The following is a 24018-nucleotide window of genomic DNA, read 5'->3' on the forward strand; positions in this document are numbered from 1 at the left end:
TTGGGAACATTTTTGGGAAATGTTCAAAAAATTCCCAAAAATGTTGAAAATGTGGACATCAGAAGTTTCACTGTGAAAATATTTTTTTCCCCACATTTTCAAACTTCAAAACGGATCAATTTTGACCTGCAGCACGACACGAGGGTTAAAAACATACAGATGAAAGTGAAACTACAGCATCAATGTGAAATTGATGCAGCTACTATGAAGAACCTAACCAGGTAATTGGTCATTTAAGATGTTTTTTGGTTTATGTGAGTTTTAGAATGCTGGTCAGGAAAAATGAACAATTTGAAGAAGATTGTGAAGAACATTTTTCTTCTTTATACACCCAAAGAATAATTATTATATTATAAGTTAGACAGTACTTAAATTAGATTAAAGTTTATTGTCATTACACAGAGTACAATTACAAAAGAATAAAAATATGCAGTAAAAGTACAGTGCAAGTGCTGAGATATACAGTATGAGAAGTATTAACCGTATAAATATAAACATTACATGTAAGTATAAGAAGATCTACGATGGATAAGTAATAAAGTTAAAATATAAATATGTTATTAGAAAAAATGTAATTCAAAAGAGCATAAAAGATCAAATAAGAGAAAAAAATGCTTCCAGGAAAAGATAAGAACAGAGATATTGATACGCCTGTGTGAGACTAAAATTATGGATGGAGTACCTGTCTCCTCCTCAGAGGTGGCCCATGGGGTTGGATGTGTCGGTCAGGCCTGGATGGACTCCTGTGTGGCCTTGCTGGGCGTCACTGGAGCCTCCGGACACTTTTTCCTCCTCCCTTCTCTTAAGGCAGGCTGCTTTGGGGTTCAAATTCCGCTCTGTTGGTGTCAGGGAGACAGAAAACCAAACTTTTTTTTGCCTTTTTTCCACATTTATTTGAACAATAATAGCGAGACTTGCTGTCTTTTTTGCTGTTTTTTTAAATAACAATCGAATCAGATCATGAGTAGAAAAAGTTCTGTGAAGTCATGCTTTGTCATGATATCAGTTTTACTTCAACATCATGACTACATTTGTTATCTATGAATGTAATACTATATGAAACAAGAATGTCCTCAGTGTAATGCCACAGCTGACTTAAACAGTCCCAGTACTTTCTATTCTGTTGGGGTGGTGTTTTGGCTGTGTCCATATTTGGCAGGTTTGTGAATGAGCTGCCTATAAATCATTGTGCAGCTCTGTGTGCTGCACGTCTTCTTCTTCCCATAACTCCACATCATCAGTATCTTCTCTGAAAATGAAACAACCACCCGCAGGAATACACAAAGCGTTTTAAAGAATCTGCAGCAGTTCAGTTATTCGCAGCACTGACCTCTGACTTGCTGCTCCAAGCTAAGAATGACGGCCACAGCCTGATGGAGGATGAGCAGTTTAGTCTGGGGCTTCTCGCTTTTCAGGTGCAGCTGACACATACGACCCAGCTCCTTGAAGGCCTCGTTGATGTCTCGCACCCTCAGGCGTTCGCGGGCGTTGTTCGCCATCCTCCTCTCACGCTCCCGTTCAGCCTTCTGCTCTGGGTTTAGGTCCTCGTCCTCAGTGATACTGTGGGAGCTGGAGAAGAAAGCCGCCTGTTGTTTGAACTGTTTTATGAGCAGTTACTAGTAGAGAATCACACGATAGCTCCTCTCTCCAGCTAATAAACAGCTTCCTATCATAAGTGATTCCTTCCTCCTTCGATACAAAGTGCCCACCTAAACATGGTTGATGCTAACAAGATTTAAACCACTACTTCATTTTAGTTATGTTTAAGTAAGAAGAGACAATCGAATTAACCAAAGTGAAATCAATACTAGTGACAGCTCCTACATATAAAATAACACTCACTGATCTTTACAGTAGAAGCTACTTTTTTTGTTTCTGCTCAGGAATTGGAAAAAACATTTCACTGTATCTGCCAAACTTATTAATATGCTCTCTAGTTACATGAATTCATTTATTTGTCTCTGTGTTCCTGTTGAAAAGAAGAGCATGGATTCTGTCAGCAACTGAAATAATTTAGTAAATTGTCAAATCTGACCAAAACCCATCAATGTGACATAAAAGATTGGGGCTAGCATAAATATTAAGAATTATATAATGATAACAAAGTAAAAAATTAACCTGTTGTCTCTTTGCAAGAGATGTCATCACTTTAAGGTTCTAATGTAATTTTGCTCAAACTGTAACAACATCTCCTCACTGTTAAGATCACTGCTCAGACCTTATCCTTGTTTTCTGTCATCTTTAGAGAACCTTTTCAGGACGTTAAAGCAAACTGCTTGGCTTTATTTATGCAATAACCACCCTGAACAAAATAAGACACTGAACACTACATATATAGTTATTCATTTATCTTTATTGGCTGCTCTCTTTATAACATTTCTTTTAGATGTCTACTTTGTGAGCTTGGGTTTTAAATGTGTTTTTATGTGTTGTATTTCTATAGTTAGAACCTTGTCAAAGAGGGATTTCTGTCACCATTTGGGACAGACAATAAAGTCTGTCTGTCTATCTGTCTATCTATCTATCTATCTATCAGCTCAGCTCTTCACACCAAACCAAACATTAGTTTCACTTATTTCACTTGTGAAAGATGTTCAGTGTGTTCTCACCTTGTGCGTGGGCCTGCTCTGGGTGTCTTCATATCTCTTTTGTCGCTCTCGTCATCTGACTTGTCGTCGGTGGAGAGGCTGTCGTGCATGTCGTCTTTGTCCTGCTTCTCCACCTTCAGCTCTAAAGTAGACGGTAGCTGTCCTGCCAGGCCTGAAGCGAGGGCTGTTGTCAGTAAAGAAAATATAAAGGTAAGACATCTGTGTCCGTGTTAGCCACATAATGAGCTGATAGAACTGCAGGCTGCATCTGACCTCTGAACGTCTCCACTTGGTGGTTGAGCTCGGTGCTGGACGTGGAGCCGGCGCTGGGCAGACCTCCGTGGCTGTTGTTCAGGCTGGCAGCATCATCGCCTCCCTGCTGCAACACAGTCAGGAAGGACATGTGAGGGAAGGAAGCAGACGCTCTCTGGAGGCAGCACATGAAACAATACTTTCAAGCAAGAGAGGAGTGTTTGCTTAGAGCCTAAAATGGAAGCACCAGACAAAAAGATAAGGGATAGTTAAGCGTGAACTAACTCTTTTTGAAATTAGGATGGAATTCTGATTGGATGCTATTTTTACTAGTATTTACTGTATCTATTCTCTTGAAAAGCTTTTTCTTGTAAACTCCACATGATAAACAGTTATTTCTGCAAGTTTGTCATTCCCAACACCTGAAGATGCTTTGGCGATTCGCTTGTGGAAAATAGAATATAAACAGTATTTTCAAACAAGACCTATTTAAAGACTCGTATATAGGCTCTTTATTTGTCTGTGTTTATGTTACATTTTGTGGCACTGCTCACTGCTATGACATTCTCAAGCAAAGCTCTCTGTAACCACAACTGAGAACACGTCTGTTTCTCATGTCTGCAATGAGAAAAATCCTTCTGTGTTCGGTTTCAAAAGATGCAACGCTAAACCCACTCCAAAGTCCAACCATTTCCTTGTTATTCTGTCCACATTCATAACATAAAAATGGTCAACTCCCACTACGTTGCACCACAATGTTCTTCCTTTACCACATGTTCTCAGGCTATTTGATTTCCCCTTTGAGGACCAGGGAAAGGAATCGTCACTGAGGGTGGAGGGTATCTCCCCCTTTTCTTCTGGAATGTGATCCCCAGTCACTGTTGGCCTCTGTTAACCCCACCACTCAGAGATCCTCCCCTTCCTCAGCGCTACGCTAATCTTTGCTGTGCTCTCAACAGGTGTCCAAACAACTCTTTGTCTGGAGGAGGAGGAGGGAAGCCGGGGCTCTGGCAAGAAAAGAACGCTGCCATTTTCATGGCTGGGCCTGATTACCATACAGCTGAGGACCTCTATTTGGGTGGAGGCCGCGGGTTCAGACACACGTTTCCAACGATTCAGATTTCCTGGGTTGTTAAAAAGACGTGATGAAAAGGGGTGGAAGGGGGTAGAGGGCGGGGTGTCAGCCAGAGTAAAAAGCCTGTGGCTTTGCCGTGCCGAGGCTGTTGAGCCCCGTCTGAAGGGACCTCTTCCCACACAGGAAGTACTGTGTTAGTGCAGACACAGTATGTTCTATCTCACAGTCGCAGTCGGTCAACATCACTGCCACAACCCAGCTCTCTGTAACAAATACATCACACTGAGCTCCTCTGACAACCACAGAAAAATTCTTGTAAAGGCACAAAACACGCTACCAAACAACTTCAGCATCAGAGTGAAAACAGCCACTGACAGAAAACACACTGCCTTAACACAAACTAAAACTCTAAATACATTTAAAGTAAATTAATGCTGGCAAGAGTGCAGCTTCAACTGTCACATAAACAAAGCACAAGTGAAGCCTTTCTAGTGAAGAATAAACACTAAAATGTCAAACTGAATCTCACATGAGCTACATCTTTTCATTCCTCCTTTCTGTTGCTCTAAATTTGACCTGAGATCAGAAACAGAGAGCGTTATTTAATATGTGTTTGTGTGTGTTTCATGTCAGCTGGAAGTTGGAGGCCGGGATGACAGAAAAAATAACGGAGCTAGAACTGAAAAAATAGTTGATTAACACAATAATAATTAGCAGCTATTAAAAAAAAAAAAAAGATTACTCATCACTTCACAAGAAAAACAGCAAACATTCTGTATATGTGAGGCTCAACTGTGAGGATAATTGTTAGCAAGAAAGTAAATTTAAAATGTAGCAAAAAATGTTATACATATTTTTTGGGCCAAATTAAAATCTTGGTGCCTTTGTCTGATAAAAATAGATATTGCTTTAGTTTTGGAAATCCAGATGATTTTAGATCTGAATCTGGAGGTTATATCAAATCTAATGATATACTAGAGGTTTTTATTTTTATCAGAAGAAATTACTTTAAATAATTAAAATAAAAAGTACATTAAAATTGTAAAACACATCAGTGAAAGTGTTTATCTTTCAGTCAAAGCTTTCCTTTTATCATTTATCTTACTAAATCAACTAACATGGCCATCCAGCGCTGTTTCTTTTGTTTGTTTTTTTTAATATTGTGTGTGACCCAAATTATTTCCAAACACCTTCGGATTACAGTTGGACGAGCCGCCCCATTTTAATTTCCACTGCAGATGTGTTCAAATCTCTTGGCTCTTGAAAATGAAATAGCTCAGATGGAGGATGGGTGAACACATGATGATTTATACTGAGACCTGCATTCCCCCGTTTCTCAAGAGGCTTCGACTTTAACTCTAAAAGGAGCGCAACACACAAACACGTCCTACACCGAAGCACAACTTCACTCCGTTGCGCCTGTTTTTCTCATTTCTCTTTCGCCCTTGTGTATACAGCCACTCTCAAGAGGAGGGTGAGCCTTAGGCCAGGCATTACACTTATGGAAAATATGTCAGTATAAATTCAACTGTTCATGTGTGGAAAATGTCTAGTTTTACACATGGCAGCGCACCCGCTTAGAGCAGGTGGCTGAGGTGTTTAGTGTGGCCAAGCTAAACACTCGAGAAATATGTTTTCTCACACACAAAATCAAACATCTAAACACTTATGCGAAGTTATCATACCATTGCTGCAGTCCGGCCTGGAACCAATGCAGAGGCAGGAAAGTTTGGCCCAATGGCTGTTATTGGCCCATTTTGCGCCTGTCCCAGCAGACTGTGTATGTCGCTGGGCAGACTGGTGGTGGAGCCCACTGCATGGTTCCTCAGAACGAGGATTGCATCATCCAATCTGTCCAGACGATCCTCCATTCGAGACTGGGGGGACCAGAGGGATTGAGGAAGGAAGGGTTGGGGAGAGGGAGAAGAGAGGAAAAGAAGGACAGAGCAGCTTAGTATAAGCACATTAGGACAAAAATTGAAAACACTGATTGTATGAAGTGGACTTGGAAAGTTAAAAAAAAAACATCTGAAACATAAGATAAAGAAGGCAATTCAAATGCAAGATCAGATGAGCCATTTCAGCTTGAGTTAAAAGTCAACAAATGTCCTCGCTTGTTGTTTCTACCTGAATAATGGACAGAGGCACTCAACAATTCACTTAACATCTGCACATAAGCTGATTACTGCAAGCTGGAGTGGCTACAAAAGGACACATAACATGACAATAAGGCAACAAAGGCAGTAAAAATGAAACAGCATTTTACTATGAAGAATGCAGGACGGGACGCTGAACTGTGCGTGAGAAAACAAAATGAGGAATGCAAAGACGTATGGAACACGTAATGAGTAAAGGCTCTATCTGAAAGAAAGTACCTCGCAGACATCCTTTAAGAAAGACATGGCATCCTGGAGATGCTCATGTAACTGCTGATGAACTCTGTTTTTCTGGCAAAGTCAAATAAGAATAAGACAGAATTAAGGAAAAAGATCAGCCTATAAATACGACAAACACACTGTGGAGAGAGATTGGTTTTGTGAAGACACGCAAACAAGAAGGGCAGGATTTGGAAGGAAGCGCTGAGCTGCTGACCATTCACTTTGCAAGGATGAGAATGTTTTGTTGTTTGCACATTTAATAACCTCTACTACAGTACCGGTCACGTCTTCTACATTACATTTAATACAATACACAGAAGTTTCTCTGCTCCAGTTGCTGCCAAGTTTTATGTTTTGGGATTTCTCTGCTGGAATAAATGCTGCCGTTGGTGAAAACTCGGCTCCCTTACATTAATTTTATCCACTAAATCGAAGAATTACGAAGCAACCGGCCACTATAAAAGAATGCTTTGTGCATTATCAAAGTCAGCTATTTTGTACATTAGTCTCAAACTAATATAAACTGCTGTTGGCGGCCCTGTCCACTAACAAGATTAGTCATTTCGACTGTAATCTAATCCTTAAGTAGCTTCATCACCGTTTCCTCAGGCTCGTGGGACTTTCCAGTGTTCCTAATGGTTTTGATTCAACTTCCAGAGAACTGTGATCTGTGATTTTATTTCAACACAATTTTGAATACATCCTGAGAATGAAACATAATTTGAGCTTTCCTTCACTGCCTGCCAATGGAACTATTTATTCATCACAACCTTTAATGGAATCTTTTTTTAACCACTTATGAACTTAAATGGTTGAGAAATTCTTGCAGTGAAGGCAATCTGAAGGCTCATTGTTATCTATTTTAGCAAAAAAAAACAAGAAACACAAAATACATTTGAAAGAGAGAACATTTTTATATTTGTGTCCCCAATGCACTCAAAACTGCTGTTTCCTACAACAATTTCTAGATTAATATTCACAGATTTCTATACTTGAAGGAAACTCTGACATACATTTACGATTAGTAGGATTTAAGCAATAACAAATATTTTCCATTAGAAGGCAACAGAGCTCGTTTTTGACATTATAGGAAAGTTAGATCTTGTACATTATACCTGTAAGCACATCATTTGATCAGTTTGCCAAACAGCTTGCTACAAGACAAATAAATCTCCTGTTTTGTGTGTTTTTTTCAGGTCACTGCTGTAAAGTCTAAACCCATCACTGCACTTGTAACAGTGAAAAGTTTTTGTCTTTGAACTCCGCTGCAGATCTGACTCTCTGCCCCAAAAAGGTGACAAATACTGAAAAGCGACACGCTTCAGAGCTGCGTTTACAGCATGCACTGTGTCTAACTGCGATTTTCAATATTGCTTTTTTTTATCAGCAGCTAATTTCCAGGTTATCTGATATGATTCACCAGCATTGTCACATCCACTTATCTTTAGTGGCCATGAAGAGACAAAACAAAGCTGGAGGCAGAGTGGGAGGAAACACCTCCATGTTCAACGTCCTCTTCATGTACAACTGGATGACTGAATGGAACTTTGTGATAAGACTGCAAGGGGAATGATTGTGACCTTATAGTCACATTTCGAATAATTATAAGCAATAATTGTAGAAAAACACTGATTATGCAGCAGCAAGGTTTAGATTGCACATCATTTTTTGTCTGATAACATCTCCTCTGGGTCAGACTATACGTTATTTTCATGATTTGGCTGAGACCTCTGAAAAATTACATGTTGGTCACCAATCAATCATAGCTAGGTGTCAGGGATCATCACCCAGAAACAAACAATGGGGTGAACTAAACTGCCTGTGTGTGACTGGAAAAACCTGAAAAAAGAAAACAAACGCAGCTGTGGAGGCATTTGTGGGCCGTAGTAGGAGGACAGAGTGAGTGCATCGTTGCCATGTTGTGTGTTTAAGAGCTTTTTGAGGTCACAAGGGTAAAAACCATATGAGGTAAAAAAATACTGACATGTTAGACTTTTGATGTCCCAGATGCAGCATCAGTAGCTGTCAACCACTGTTGTGCCTGATGCTATTTTTTGGTCCAGACGCCCTACATCTTTCAGGTTGACTTTTTACTGCTGCTATCATCTATTGTAGAACTGAAACAACACAAACCTACAGTATGACTTCCAAGATGTTCTGCAAACTAGAAGCAGACGAGACAACAGGCAGCTTTTTACTGCCTTTGGGTTGAGAACTACAATTGACAATAATGTCTCTAAGAAAAGACTTTCAAACAACACTCAAATTGAAAACCTACTTGGCAATAAAACAATTCCTGATTCTGATTGAACCCTTCTTTGACCAGTGAATGTACACTTCAGTTGTTGACAATTTAGTGCAAGCACTGTTTTGCATAATTTCCATGATAAATAGCGGAGCAGTAAAGACACTGCTCCGCTATTTATCATGGAAAGATTTTTATACTTCCGTGTAATGAGTGCTTGATATTTAAATACTTTAAGCTAAGAAATAAACTTCCAGCAGGGAATGTAAATACATGTCATGTGCATCAGGTAGTAGCTGGATGAAATGTGATCCGTGGCTCCGGTCGCATGGCAGCGAAGGAATTCTGGAGTAGCGGCTCAGCAAACAGCTGCCACCCCAACACCAGCCCCCTTTACCAAACCCATCCCCCAACTGTCATCCGCGTCCTGGCCCACGGAGCAGCGGACAGATGGCAAGCCCCAAGGGACAGGTATTGTTCAGTTTGGTTATCCCTCGACCCCCACCTTCCTCAGCAAAACATTTGTCAGACAGGAATCTCTGTGTAATGCTAGCTCAGGCCTTCATGGGCAGCTTATCTAAAGTGAGCATCCATCACATCCTGGACTCACTAGAGGACGGAGGCAGACTTACCAATGAGTGAAGGGAGTTCTCATAATTCGGAGAGGAAGGCGTCTGTCCACCAGCACGGGGCCACTGGTTGGTTCCTGATGAGAGAGAAAGTGATATTGTTGTCGGCAATCCACCGATTCAGTTTGATATTAACACGTCTGATAGCTGTGTCCTGAGTACGCCGCCACCAGAGCTAACTGACACGCACAATAACACGCAGTCATAACACACTGGCATCCTGATTTTCTGCTTTCTTGTTGTTCTATATGAGATATTTTTATCTTTTAGGGCTCAACTGCATCACTTCCTGATGGCTGGACTGCATCCTGACATGTGAGCCAGCGGAGGGTTCGACTAACACCCACTTCCACCCAGAAACGAAGGCTGCATGTGCACATTAATAAGCGTAGCAATGAGAACAACGTGAGCACTGAAAAAAAAAATCAGACTTTAAATACTAGTTTTCATTCGCATTTACTTTTTCCTGGAAGCTTCGACTCTATAAACACATCGGAGTGGTCAAAGCTGCAGTGTGGTAGAAGAGTGTTTTGACACATTAGAGTTTCTGATGACGGAAATATGTCAAGTATCTGGGTTCAATCAAGGCCACGCTCTTCCAATACATGCTAGCATTCCTGAGTTGTCACTGTAAATAGTTTTTTGTCAGACAAACACCTGGCAATGTTGTGACAGGACAGTCAGTTTTAATCAATCTGTAACATAAAGCAACTTTCTGCACTTTCCCTTGCATGTTAATGACATGATCTCTATATGGAGAAAACAGTCTCTGCACCACAGATAATGATTTACCTTTGGCTGGGAGAAGTTCACAGTGGATTCTGCACATTTATGTGAGCCAAAAAGTTAATCTACAGGCCAGCACCGGAAGGCAAATCAAGCTGATTTGATCTGGTGTAAATTAGAGAAAACGAAAAGGAATCCACATCTGCTCATCACATTTCCACCTCCGGTACATTTCTTTCTTTCCTTTTTCTGAAGCACAATCATCCACGTAACCTGCCTGCCATGTGTAGTGAGAGGCAACGCGTTACAGTACAATCAAATAACCTTAATGCACTCCGACAATAATGAACCTTTGCAGCTTATTTACAGGATAGGGTGTCTGTGGCCTTTTCAGCTCAGAGCTCTCAGTGTTCTTCTGTTGTCTATAAAGGTGGACGGATGCCAAACCCTGCCTACATCCCTGTAAATGGAGTCCACTGTTGCACAATCTACACACAGAGACTCCGGTTATCTATCATTTAGTGTGATTCTAAAAATTCATCTTGATGCTGTTCTATACTTTTTATAACAGCGCAGTAATGAAAAATGCAGACCAGGATGAGGGGTATCATGTACAGCAGAGGGGCCACCGATCAATGTTGTTCATTCTTAATTTAAAGAGTAATTTAAAAAGCTGCACAGTGGAGAATGGTTTTCTGAGCCCCATCTGTGAGCAGACTGATGTAATGTTTTTACTCCTAATTGCTCAGTGTTTGTTTTCATACACATCAAGACCTACATGGTCAGACAAAACGCAGAATAAACCGCTGAACCTAACACCATGCTTTTTACATTGTGCTGACAGTGAAAGACACTAAGCACCTGATGTGCATTTCTGACTAACACTAGAAGAATCACGCCTCCCTCAAGTTCGGGAAACTGCTCCAACAAAGTTTTCCATTAATTCATTCGACTGAAATGTCTAACTAAGCCTCCATGGTCTTCTGTACTCGAGTTTTCATGTTTCTTCACACACACACACACACACACACACACACACACACACACACACACACACACACACACACACACACACACACACACACACACACACACACACACACACACACACACACACACACACACACACACACACAGCCTTGGAAAAAAGCAGACTTTAATTAACAGACTATTAAAAGTGACTTTGGAGGAGGAAATGAAAAAGTCTCTGTTCTGCCTCAGCTTTCTCCCAGGTGAGTGAGGCAGGAACTTCACATGAGCCTCTGCTGGCTGCTGGCTATGAAAAATTAGCCTGAGGCTCCGGTCCCCACGTGTACCAGAGAGAGTTAATTGAACGAAGCAGGCTTGAGTAATGTGCTGTATATTGGTGTAATCCTAATGATGAATGGATTTTACGACTAACATCAACAGTGAGCCAAATTTTGGGCCGAATAATTAGAGAAACAATATCCTTTCCCAACAATCCCAGACGTACATATATTTGCCAGTAGAGTCCTACATTTCTCCTACATATGTGAAGTCCATTAATAAAAATAAATGTCCAACTTCTCTGTATTTTCTTGTATATTCTGTCTGTATCATTTTTCTATAATAACTTGTCATATAAAATATATATAAAAGCACCTATTATTTTGGAAATTCTGAACTATGAATGCCACTGTTATGCTACCAGGTTTGGCACGCTGCACCGTAAATAGGTCAAGAGAGCCGTCACTGTCGTCCTCATCAGCTGAGTCACAGCCACCTTTCTTCACCCACAGGCTAATAAACCTTTTGCAGCCTCTGTGTGTGTGTGTGTGTGTGTGTGTGTGTGTGTGTGTGTGTGTGTGTGTGTGTGTGTGTGTGTGTGTGTGTGTGTGTGTGTGTGTTGGGGGGGAACAGCTGTCCATGGGGCAGGGCAACAGCTGAGGATGAGGGGGGCATACGTAGAGACAGCTGTCGCCACTCCATTACCATACATGACACAACTGCCTGCTATAACAACACACTGGGCTTTCCCTTACTGTCCCCCCACCTCAGTCTCTTTCCATTACTCTTCCACCTCTGTCAGCACGTCTACGACAGTCCACGTTTTTCTAATACATGTCTCTTTTCTTTCTGTACTTAAAACCCTGTACAAACAGTAACTCCCCTTTCTTTTTTCTAGGTGCTTCCTTAACCGCAGGAAGATGGGCTGCAGTGTTTTTAAGTATTTTCCTGTTTTTGCTGCACAAAATAATTACAATTCAAAGGAAGCTTGCCTATCCATTCTCCAAAAAGAAAAAAAGTCAAGTTGACACAAAAACACAAATTACTACACTACTTGTACTTGTCTGCAAAAGCAGGATTACGAACAATAAATCTACTCCTGCCTTATTACAGAGCAGGTTGAGGGCTCTGGGCTACTATTAGAACCATAAAAACAGCCTTGGAAATATGAAAAGCTTTTCAATAATTGTAATTCAAGACCCACTTCCAACTCTTTCACTGCAAGATTTTCAAATCCTTCAGCATCCTCAAAGCCAGACTATTTTCTACTCACGCCGTCATTCCAGAGCTTGTCTAAAAATTTCCATCACCTAAAAGGCACAACCTAAATGTTATTCTGACAGCACTTGTGAGCCAGATCTAAATTTGTGAACATGAACAAAGACCCTCCTAAAAAGCTGAGAGCCAAAACTGGTCTGTGATGTCAGCGGGAGTCAATGTGGAGCAGCTCTCTCAGCCATGAAAATAAAGCCCGTGTTGTGCACACCGGACAAGCAAGTCGGGGACTGTTTTAAGGTGCAGGTGTGTTGTTATGCTCAGAACAAACCCGCAACACTGATTTCACACTTTTTTTTTAATACAAATCACATTATTTTCAAGCTTGTGGACTGCAGATGGGAAGCAGCCAGCCGATAAAATCTTTCACAAAACTCTTGTATCTGCTCAAGATTCTTGAAAATTCACATTAGTGTTTTAAACAGTCATCATAACTGTCAATTTTATAAATGTGCAGCATTAAATGAAAATAAACTAAGCTTTCTTTTAGGAAATGGCATTAACTGTCTGATAATGAATGGACAATGATTCTGGCTACTCTAAAGCTAAAAGGGCTATTAAATCAATAACCTAACGGATGCAGCACAGAGTTAAAGTAATTAAATTAAAGTAACAGGGTCCTATTTTAGCAGTAGTCTCTTATGATTCAGTCCAGATAGTAAATTAGTAAACTACACTAGATTACAGCGGCTCATCAGTCATTTGTGTGTCACTGCCTCCTTTCTTAGTTTCTTTCTTAGTAAGAGCAACATTTCATATTTCATTCTTCAGACGCGTGACGGTGCAGACGCTGCCGAGCCACATTTATCACCTGATATACAGTAGAAACACATTTCGGTGTTATGTGTTCAGGTCATGCCGCTCTGCACCGTCATATCATTTCATGGAGAAGCCTCCTTTAGTTGTTGTCATGCGTCGCTGTGACTCTTACAGCTGTTTTGGAGCGACGAGGAAGATGATGTGACTGAATTTATTAATCATATATGCTCTGATTTTGCATTTTGTGGAGGTGCGTGCACATGTGTCTAAAACATGCCTTTTGTAAATTGGTCAAATATTAATAAAAGCTTCTTCATTAGACTGACTATTCCACTCCAAACTCTAATCTAAAGTGTGTCTGTCACTGGCTCTTTACCTGTGAAAAAGCCTTTGCAATGCAGTTTTAGAAGAGCATTCTGCGGGTGGTATCTGGTGTAAGCGTATTGGAAGTCTGTATAAGATTAAAATCCAGAGTCTGGTCCCTACCTGGCCTTCCAGACGGGGTGCCGGCAGCAGTCACCACGGTACCTGCTGAGGCAGCACCTGCTGTGGCTGTCAGAGGTGAAGGAGAGCCCACAGGTGTCGACGGATTGGATGGAAAACTACTGCTAGTGTGGTCAGGTGAGTAAATCTGTGGAAGCACAGAGGAGGAGAAAGTACGATCGGTCATTAATGCGCCGGCAGAATAAAAACAAAATATAAAAAACAGGTTGTTTTTGCTGTTTACGGCTGTTATCATCTTCAAGCCACAACTGCATCATCAGTTACAGGGATGTTACTGCCAGAGATGTCATAAAAAAGCTCGGCGCGTAAACATGAGCCGGTAACAGTCATCTGTGTTTGGAGCACAGCTTTGACTAAATGAATCACAAACAAAATGAGATCTGATGCTTGTTTCTTGCTCGGTATCATCTTCTATAAATCTGTCAATTTTGAGTGAAGATTAACAACATTTAAACCTTACTTTCAACTCTAATTAATGTGTCTGAAGGGCATTTCTGAATACACCTGCTATTTACTGGTTTCAAATGTAATACTCAGATAAACAAGGAATTTAGCTTAACTGAAAACTGTTTAAAAATCACCAGTGTAACACAAATTACATGTTATATAGTCTTTTATTCTCCAGTTTAATCACTAAAATTCTAATTTAATGATCAAACCATATGAATTGTATCACATTAAAGAGCTACATCACTACATTACAGATAATTTCCATCTCATTCTCAACAAGATCTGCAGATAAGAAGTCGATGTTCTGGCTCTAATTAAAAGACACCAACAGTGAGAATTTCTTTCTTTCTGCACTGTTTACTGTAAGATTTTGAAATAAAAAGACACATGTCCTGACACAAACTTCTTAAAAACCTGCAGTTTTACAGGAGCACACTTTGTTTTTCACTTGCATAAGGACTCAGTGTCACTGTAGTTATTATTCCACTGTGGCTTCAAGAAGCGCAGACGCCCAACCTGGAAACCCCGTTAAGCCAGCTACAGAAAATCTCAAGGGCCACATTTCAGCCGGAGACTGTATTGTGAGCCATATATCAAAATCCAGTAGCATTCAACTGTTGTTGTTTTTTTGCATCTTTCTAAACTTTGCAGACTCTGTGAAGAAGACAACTAGGGCACATAGAATGGGTTTCTGTGGGAACATATTATGTCTGAGTTTCAAAATTTCATTGCTACAATACAGGACAAATCATAGTAACTTTATTATGTCAGTGCATCCTCTGATAGGTTACACTGAGGTCACAGAGTTTTAGGATGACATGTCAATCACAAGGGAATGAGGAGATTACGTCTTCAGAACTTCCACTGGGATTTCATTTGTTTAAACAAATGCTGGATTAAAGCGCAAACACGTCCCTGATTTTTTTCCCCCCCTTTAATAAGAGGATATTTGTGCCACAATGGAACATGTCTCAGAGAACTCAGGGTATTACGGGTGGATCCTGACTAATTAGCAGAGAAAAAACAGCAGATCCACAGAGATTTCTCCTCTAAGTTAAGATCAAATTGAGCCTGCAGGAAAGCATTCGACTTCAGCGGGGATGATAGAATGCACTCATTATTAATAATCTCCTTATTCAATCTTGATCTCGGGGCTTTAGTTTTTCAATCAACTTGCAGTATCAGGATAGAGGTTTCATTGAAGTGTGTCACTGAGTGTGGAGGAGGATTGGCCGTTGTCTAATGGCAAGAATAAGCATCCATGCTTCTCTTGCAGCATTTTCACTCTCAGACATGCAATTCAGTCAAAAAAAAAACTGAGGAGGATTAATAGTGTGGTCATTGCGGTGTCAGACGCCAATAAAACTCAAAACAAATCTCCTGATATTTCTTAGTTTCTCAACAGCAAGCTGTTTATAACCGTGACTTCTGACCTGACAATATATGACTTTCTATTCTTTTCACTCACTGGCTACTAACGCTGCATTCAAAGTGAAACATGGCTCATTTTACTGGAATAAATGAAGCCCCGCCTCGTCATCAGTTACGCTCCCGCAGGCGGCATGGGGCCAATAAGCACGGCCAATTTAAAAGGGCGGAGAACAAAAGCTCTACAAAGGGGGGCCCATGGAGTTGAGCCACAGCAGTTATAAACTCCCCTGTGCCCCCTGATCCATCCACCCACCCCCACCCCGGTCCAACCGTGTCCATTTCACTCCAGCTTTGTCATGCTAATAGAATTGAGTCTGCAAATATAAAGGACTTAATTTGTTATTACCATCCCCTGAACTCTCATATTTTGGATTCACACTATAAAGAAATATTCGTCCCAAACGGACAGCTTGCGTTGTGTGTAAAATTAAAATGCTGCTTTATATAAACCTAACATGGTAATAATCACAGAATGATTATGCAACATGTTAAACACCATTAGAGGTAATTTTGTTGAAATAATAAGAATCAGACTTTTGAAATCAAAAGCAGAATTTAAGTGAAAACACAATCAGTCAAATAAATGGAAAAAGCAAATCCAAAAAACGCTGCAGAGAAAGAATGTTACTCCTATGAGACGGTACGGAGAAGAGTGAACTGGGAAAGAAAAGAAATGTCTATTGTGTAATGTTAACTTGCACTTTTACAATTCTGTACAAGTGAAAGATTTTGTCATTTTGTTTAGATTTACCCAATTCCAACTGGGACGTTCCCCACCTGTGCCTCAGCTTAACAACACTCAGTGGGTTCTCCAGATCCGGATACGTCACTCTTGGTTTTTTTTTACTGAACAGCATAAATAGTCGAAAGGATTGAACCATCATAGGATGTCACAGATAATCACGACTCTTTTTCCAAACTGAAATATAACCTGCTGGCTTCAGCAGCACTTTTAATGTACAGATCTCTTTCTTGAATACTTTTAGTTTATCCAGCTTAGGCCGAAAAACAACCGCAAACATGTCCTCTGAGCTTTTTTAATCAGCAGTCAATATAACATTTAATTCCCCGCATGACTACAGAGGTTATCTTCTTAAGGGAAAAAGACAGACCATTATATTATTGAGATGCACAGAAAAACCTCCATTATTTGAGTGTGTGGCTGCACAGAACTTGGATGTGATTTTCACACTCTGACATGATGTCAGATTTGAGAAGAAATACAAAGACTTCTTAGTAGTTGACCAAATATTTAAGCCACATTGATGCTATCCAGAACAACAATGCAATACTGACATGGAATAAATTTTCCATCATAAGCCACAACTGAGTCCAACTAGTTTTAAAATCCAAATCTTGTGTAATTCTCTTTAATCAGGGAGGCATGGCATGAAGAACTGGACTCCGAGATAAAACCGGGGCTGTAACTCACCGAGGCTAAAGCCTTGCCCAGTGCATCTCCAGTCTGTGAGCTTCCAGTGGCAGTCCCCCGATTTGGAGCAGCTAGAAAAACACAGAGGGAAGCTTTGTAACAGCAAACTCAGACAAATGAGGAGTGGTCACGGTACACAAAGCAGCTGTCCAACTGCGTGACTCACTACCTTTACAGAAAGGATGTTCAGCAGTGATTACATCGTGGGCCAGCGAATTAGTCATTCTGAGCAGGTAGCTGAAGTGTTAACACAAGAACGTACCCATGACCCCGTCGGCTGTGTTGACGGAGGAGTTGTGTGCCGCGGTGACGAATGGTGAAGTGCTGGTGTTGCTCCGGTGGAAGCTGGACATGGGAGGAAGACTGGCATTGATGTCTGGAGAGACTGAGTGTGCAGGATAATTCTGGGAGATAAAAAAATGTTTTTTTATTATTTTTGAATGTAAGTGTGTGTGTGGCAGAAACAGTTTGTGTATTCTCTAAATTATAATTCTCATTTGACATCCTTCAGGCTGCGATGGAGCAAAAGTTACTGTGAGGAAAAACAGAGATAAAAGAGGGGGCAGGCAGCATCTGCAGACTCTCTGTGATGCCCTGACATAAAGAGGGGTCAGCAGCGTCTTCCCTGATAATAACCAGACAACAACTTAAGACGCACCCACCCACTCCAGCTGTGGGAGTGGCGCTGAGGCAGTGCAGGGCCGAAAAACAATTTACACGCTGCGCTTTCTGAACAGTACACCCTAAATCTCTTCTACATGTTTGACAGCAAAACAAAGTTTGTAACAATAATTTGTCACCTGTCTATATGACGAAGTACCATCATGCTGAGCGGTGCAGCTTACCAAACGGTCGTGTGAGTGCAGGCTGCTGTAGTTTCCCGACTGTGGCATGTGAGATGAAGATCCTGCGAGCATTCCCCCATAGCCGGGCTGACTGATACCATTGGACGAATTCCACGGGTCAGACGAACTGTGGGTACCATCTGATGGCAATAAACACATAATTTTAGTTTATAATGGATCAGAAGAGAAGAAAACATCGTGCCAGGCAGCGGCTAACCTCCAACTCTACCCTTACAACTCAGGGTCATCAAGGAGTAGTTTTTACTTTTGAGTCTCTTGGGACTGAAACATGATCCTTGTCCTGAACACAGCTGAGATAACAGTGAAGCTAAAACCAACAAGAAGTCTATCTATGTGAGGGAGTGAGTCACACTGAAATAAAGACAGAGCACAGATTTAACATTACGAAACACTGCGACTGCTAAAAAATGTCTGGCAACTTAAAACTAAGTAAGTAGATCGAAATAAACGTCAAAATGGCAATAAATGACCAAATAATGTGAAATAAAAATGTAGGAAACATGCTCTGAACTCACCAAAGAAAGTGCTTGCAAACATACTGCTGGATGGTTTAGGAGAAGAGTAAGAAGGGGAATCTCTGTTGAAGTCTTCTGAGTTTGGAGACGGTGCGTACACCTGCCAGGAGAACAGAAAAGCTATTTAAAAGGGGCCAACATTCATGATTATTCACTGACTATTATTTAAGTGCAAAATACTGAGGCATGACTGACACACATACTCTTGTCAAGAATGTTGAAGTTCAAACTCTGCGAGCTTCTTTATCTCAGTTCCCATGAAGTAAACACTTTCACCACATGTCACATGTAAGAATGTGTGTACATATGTGATCATGCACGCACAAGTATAAACACAAGTACTGCAGATATGGACCTAAAACTACACACACACACACACACACACACACACACACACACACACACACACACACACACACACACACACACACACACACACACACACACACACACACACACACACACACACACATTAATGACTAGCAAGTAATCAAGCTCATGAAGGGAGGAGTGGATTATCAGGAGTATTTGCATTTCAGATCAACTCAACCTCTAATGGAAGTATAATGATACCCGCTTACATGCGCAGACTAAATACCTGGCAAATTACAGCACTCCCAGAGAGGCAGAAATCAAATAAGGGGTACAAAAACAGCCTGCTTTGCTTTCTTTACATTTCTACCTGTACGCTGGTGGGAGAAAGGAGAGGCACAATGGGCACGCTGTTGTACAGCTGTGAGTGTGTGCCAGGCTGGGCGGTGGGATCAAAGAGACGGGAGGCCAAACACCAGTGATGTGGTCCCTGACTTCATCCACTCCAGATGGAGGGAGCGAGGGTGAGGCAGAAAGACAGAGCACGAAGGAGGGAAGAAGGGAGAAAAGGTTTGGACAAATCCTCCCTCCCACAGACATGACTGGACGACCTCTCCGTCGTGTAGCACTAATCAGAGCCAGACCTGCCAGGATAGATTCCACCTGCACGTTTCCAGCTCTTGTCCCCACGCTGTTTGATATAATCCCTCTTTTTACGGCCTCATTTCAAACTCAGATGTTCACAGCTCACTCCTCAAAATTGTCGTCTGATGCGTGTGGATGTAATCACGGCCATAATGGTGGTTTACTCGCTTAGGTTGTTTTGTGATTAAGCGCTGATGGAAAATATGCATCACAACTGTAGTATATCAATTAAAACACGTGGACATCGCGTCGATGCAGCTTAAGTGAGACTCAGGGCTGTTGGGCTTTGCTGAGTGAGCAGGACTCCGGCGTGCTGTTGTCTGGGTGTGTAATTAAAGTGCTGTGGGAGGGGTGGAGCTCTCCTGGGTCTTCTGGCTTACACATGTGACCAGGGTTGATAGGAGTTCCGTAGAGAGCTCAGGTTAGCCTCGCACAGGAGCCCAGGCTTTGTCTTTTTGCCTCTGTCTGACACTCAATGGGCAGCATATGGCAGCGGATAATGCTAATTGTCCTTTTTACCCTGGGCTAACCAGCCAAAGCATTAATAAACCATCCCAAACACCGGGTGCCTCATTCCGCCGGCCTATGGAAGAGAGGGCCCGCCTGGGTTTCCTTTTACAAGGCTATTAATTAAAAGCCGTCACTCACACAGATCAGCACACCAACACAGACCTCCACTGGTTATTTGAACACCAGGCAGTGTGGCTTAAATAAATCAGCTGTAAAGTTAAAAACATTCATAAATTTTCAATGGTTATTGCACATACAATTACAGGAAACGACAAATAATGAGACAAAAATGTTAGCTTTTGATAAGTGACTGATAAGCTCTGAAGATTTTCGATTTAAACTCACAGTTGGGGTTACTGATTCAGCTCTATAACTTTGTGGCTGTGCCTCTCAACAGCGTTCTGACTCAGCTGAGTGAAAATCCTGCACAGCTTCCCACATGTCTTTAAGTCTGTGGTACCTGCTTTGAAGTTGATGTCACCCCGATTAAAATATCAAATGTTAAAACACAATCTGTCAGCCACCACAAAGAAAGTACCGTCATAACAGGAAGGGAAAGGAAATTTAAAAGCATATGTGCAAGTGAGAAAAAATCAGGCTAATGGCCAAAAAGCTCAAAGAGAAGAGTTCAAACGCTCTTAACGGCGTGTCCTGTTTTTATACGGTATGTCATTACTTGGAATCGAACCATATCTCTGGGGGATGTTGTTTCAAGTCCAAATCTTTCACACTTATAAGGCTTAGTATGCATGAAAGATACAATGCCTCTTCAAACTACTACCCTGCTCAGCCTGATTAGAGAGGCCGTTCTGAAGTATTTCTGTGTGATACCTGCCAATGCTTTTTGGATAATAAATGGTTTACTATTTCATGCACAAAACTGCGACATAAAATGCACAAAGGCCAACCTAAGTAATAAAACCTCCCATACATAAACAAATGAATGCTTTAGAGATGCAGTCACAGTAGAAGTAAGCAATCAGCCACATGGAGTAAACAGCCGATGAGTACAGACGGAACTGAACAGAATAATGCAGTGTATTCTGTTATATCATCTGTAATCTGCTGTCAATCCCATCAACCACCTTAAAACATTTTATGAACCAAAATCACAACAAATGAATTGTAAAACGGTAAAATCATGCTTCCAAGTGTCTTTTCTGACAGCACAGCAGTCCACTGGGTGTCATGTTCTTTAAAAATAGAGCAACCACATAGCAGAATAACACCTTCCAGTTGTTAATGCCACAAAAATTTGGCTTTGTCATCAATACAGCTCCACTAACTAATCACAACATGTGTCCCGCGTCCTTACAGTGACACGATAAGTCGACACCACCCCCAGTCTGACTTTGTGTTGGACATGCAGTCGAGCATTCATGCTTCAGTGCAGCAACACATGTGCACATTTGGGGGACGTACGGATTAGCTTCTAGAACGCATGATATAACCTGTTGCGCCACAAAAACAGCAAGAGGCACGTCCCACTTTGAGGAAAATATGCAGCATCTTTTGTGTTTTTTACTATTTTCGGATCTAATTTTCCACTTGTAGAGGAGAAGATTTCTGTAAAAGCCAAACATGAAGAAATGAAAACATAAAAGGTTTAACAATCACTGCAGGGCTTTCACTTCAATTTTTTCTTCTTCACTAATGGGCAACGGAAGAAAGATCAGTGAGCTGCTCCATCTGTATTGGTACCGTGCCACCAGCTCACAAGCCAATGGCCCACTGTGAATTCTCCCAGTGCTCCAGATGGTGAGCCTGCTATGCAACTCTGCATTAGAACAAATTAATGTGGATCAAGTTGATGCAAAGAATGAGAGCCATCTTTCTTTTTTACTTGCGAGGAAAACTAAAAAAAAAAAGAAAAGTTGGTGCTGGTTGTTTAACAAGTGCTTTTGATCATAAAGTTTGCCCGTTCTGTCCACATGCTATCAATTTTCTCCCCATCACCAACTGTAACACAAGCCTGTTAATACTTAATATGAAAAAGATCAAAGTCATCTTTTGTGGAGTGGGAACAAAAAGGGAAACGCTGTAATGGCTTATGAGGAAAGTTGAAACGCAAGCCTGAGTAAGATGACCTTTTCAATACAATATCATAAAAAGGCAAACCTCTTTATTTTTCCTTCAATCGCATGTGCCTTTTATACAACGGCAAAAAATAGCACAAGCAATGACAGGTGGAAATCTGTCTGTGTAATTTGCTTATGACAGGATCATTACTTAAGGATTACTAAAATGCATTGCAGAGCTCATTCAGCCATTGTTAGACAATGTCCTTGAGCAGATAACCCCACTGGATTGCGTTTTTGCAATAGAAACAGGAGAAACATCTTCTGAAAGCTTTCTGCAACACAAGCACAAGCAATCTTTATGCCTAAAAGTTTACTTAAAACAATTGTGAAAAGACAGCTCCAAGTGCAGCAAAAGCACAAGCATACACCCACATAGAGACACACAATTAGGCATGCACTGACAAAAAAAAGTACTCACACAGAAAACATTTTCAGAGTAACAAAAATCAAAGAGGTCATTACAGAGAAGTTCAGAAATCACATTAGGCTCCCTGTGGTGTCAAGAATGCCAAAGTGATTAAAAACAGATGGAATAACAGCAACACTGGTGCTTGGAGCTCAATCTGCAAACAGGAAAGTCTAACCTCAACAGGCAGCCTCGTTCCCTTAATCATTCCCAGACTCCCACTTGTTATTATTTCAACCCAGTCTCAGAGCTGAAGCAACCAGCCAGTAAAAATAAATTCGGGACTGCAAAAAACTTTCTGCCACACTGTTTCATTCAGTGCATGAAAAAGGGTTTTAAAATGGCTTAACTTTTTTTATGTGCAGCGCTGAATATTCACTTGCTCATGCAGAGTTGGCGGCGCAAAGTAGAATTATGCAAAAACAAGTTTAAACCCAGAGTTAAGAGTCTCAAAGTGCATTATTTTAATTTGTACTGTCACAGTGATGTGATAAAAAAAACAGAGGAGCCTCAGGCACATGTGTTCACACAGAGATGAACACAGTGCTGTATTCTAGAAATGAATAAAGCGCAAAACTTGAGACGATCAGACAGACAAATAGACTGACAGTCAAAGGGATGAACTCACAGAAACACATGCACACTTCTTACAGCTCTCCTCTCTCTCAAACACACACATTCCCAAAGAGAGTACTCACCGATTTCCCGTTGTAGTAATACATTAAAGAGTTACTGCCCATTCCAGGGACAGGGTAGGCGCAATACATTATAGCGTTAACAATTTACGTGATAAAGGTATACTACAGTGGCACTCTAGCTTTCTCTCTAGACATACATCCAAACCGTTCAAAAGGGACTAATAATTCTTTCAGTACTGGCCTCCACACACGACCCACTCAGAGGAAACTTATGCAAAGCAGGATTGTACCATTCCACACTGTGGGAAGGGGGTGGCTGCATGAAGGGAGTGGCTCGTGTGGTACATCCCTCTCTTAAGCCTCTAAGTGCTGAGGCAAAGAGGTAGAGGACGAGGGGGAAGGGAGGCGACGGGGAGGAGGGTATAGAAAAGATAAAGGGAAGTGGGTGGGACGGAAAACAAATGTGTGAGCGGATTTAGAAAGAGAGAGAGAGAGAGAAAAAAAAGTTCAATTCCAGGCATAAAAATTGCAGATTTTCTGCAGGGGGAACCCCGACAAATTGGAACTAAAATAATTTTCATTCTAAGCAGGATTTCATTAATATGTGTAATTTAAAGGCGATCAAATGAGTGCTTAAGTGAGTGCACTGTGCCTGTTCTCTTCCACACGTTTTAATCCCGAGTGTCTAATCTTTTTGTTTTTGTGATGATTAAATGAGTCTACAGGCAGTGAGGGGAAAATATGGCTTTTGTAAGAACACAACCATCTGGCAACACATTTTACCTGTTCCCACACATGGCTCACACACCAATTAGGAGTCATTAGTGAGAGAAAGTGAAGGCTCAACATGCAAGAAGGAAAAACTGCTCTAAATCCAGATTCAAGCACTGAAAAGCCTCGACGGCGGAGCGTATTTATGAAATGTGAAATATGAGTTTTGGTGCTGGCAGAGTGAGACCTTTAGCTGAAGTGCCTGTAAACACAAGAGTTGTAAAGCATGCAACAGCTGCAAAGGGGCTGGCGTGTTACGTCGGAACAAGAAAATAATGCTCC

The 24018-nt window shown here is 41.2% G+C and overlaps 1 protein-coding gene across 6 annotated transcripts in view; it reads right to left on the bottom strand.

The window, feature by feature from the left end:
• Positions 1-24018, bottom strand: part of tcf12 (transcription factor 12) — an 80555-nt gene that overhangs the window by 3439 nt on the left and 53098 nt on the right. For 2 of the 6 annotated variants that reach the window (XM_022212981.2, XM_022212984.2), the window contains exons 9-20: positions 18374-18473; positions 17838-17977; positions 17255-17396; positions 16993-17063; positions 13662-13806; positions 9171-9244; positions 6291-6362; positions 5601-5792; positions 2862-2967; positions 2610-2772; positions 1331-1569; positions 683-836 (exon numbers count right to left, since the gene is read on the bottom strand). In XM_022212981.2, the coding sequence (XP_022068673.2) occupies positions 694-836; positions 1331-1569; positions 2610-2772; positions 2862-2967; positions 5601-5792; positions 6291-6362; positions 9171-9244; positions 13662-13806; positions 16993-17063; positions 17255-17396; positions 17838-17977; positions 18374-18473 (1587 nt within the window). In that variant the 3' untranslated portion in view covers positions 683-693. Of the gene's footprint in view, positions 1-682; positions 837-1330; positions 1570-2609; positions 2773-2861; positions 2968-5600; positions 5793-6290; positions 6363-9170; positions 9245-13661; positions 13807-16992; positions 17064-17254; positions 17397-17837; positions 17978-18373; positions 18474-23025; positions 23240-24018 lie in introns of those variants that run through there. The other 4 variants (XM_051940288.1, XM_022212985.2, XM_022212987.2 and 1 more) reach the window with 4 other exon arrangements.

This window comes from Acanthochromis polyacanthus, chromosome 2 (assembly GCF_021347895.1).
Source record: "Acanthochromis polyacanthus isolate Apoly-LR-REF ecotype Palm Island chromosome 2, KAUST_Apoly_ChrSc, whole genome shotgun sequence".
In the NCBI taxonomy this organism is placed as follows: domain Eukaryota; kingdom Metazoa; phylum Chordata; class Actinopteri; family Pomacentridae; genus Acanthochromis; species Acanthochromis polyacanthus.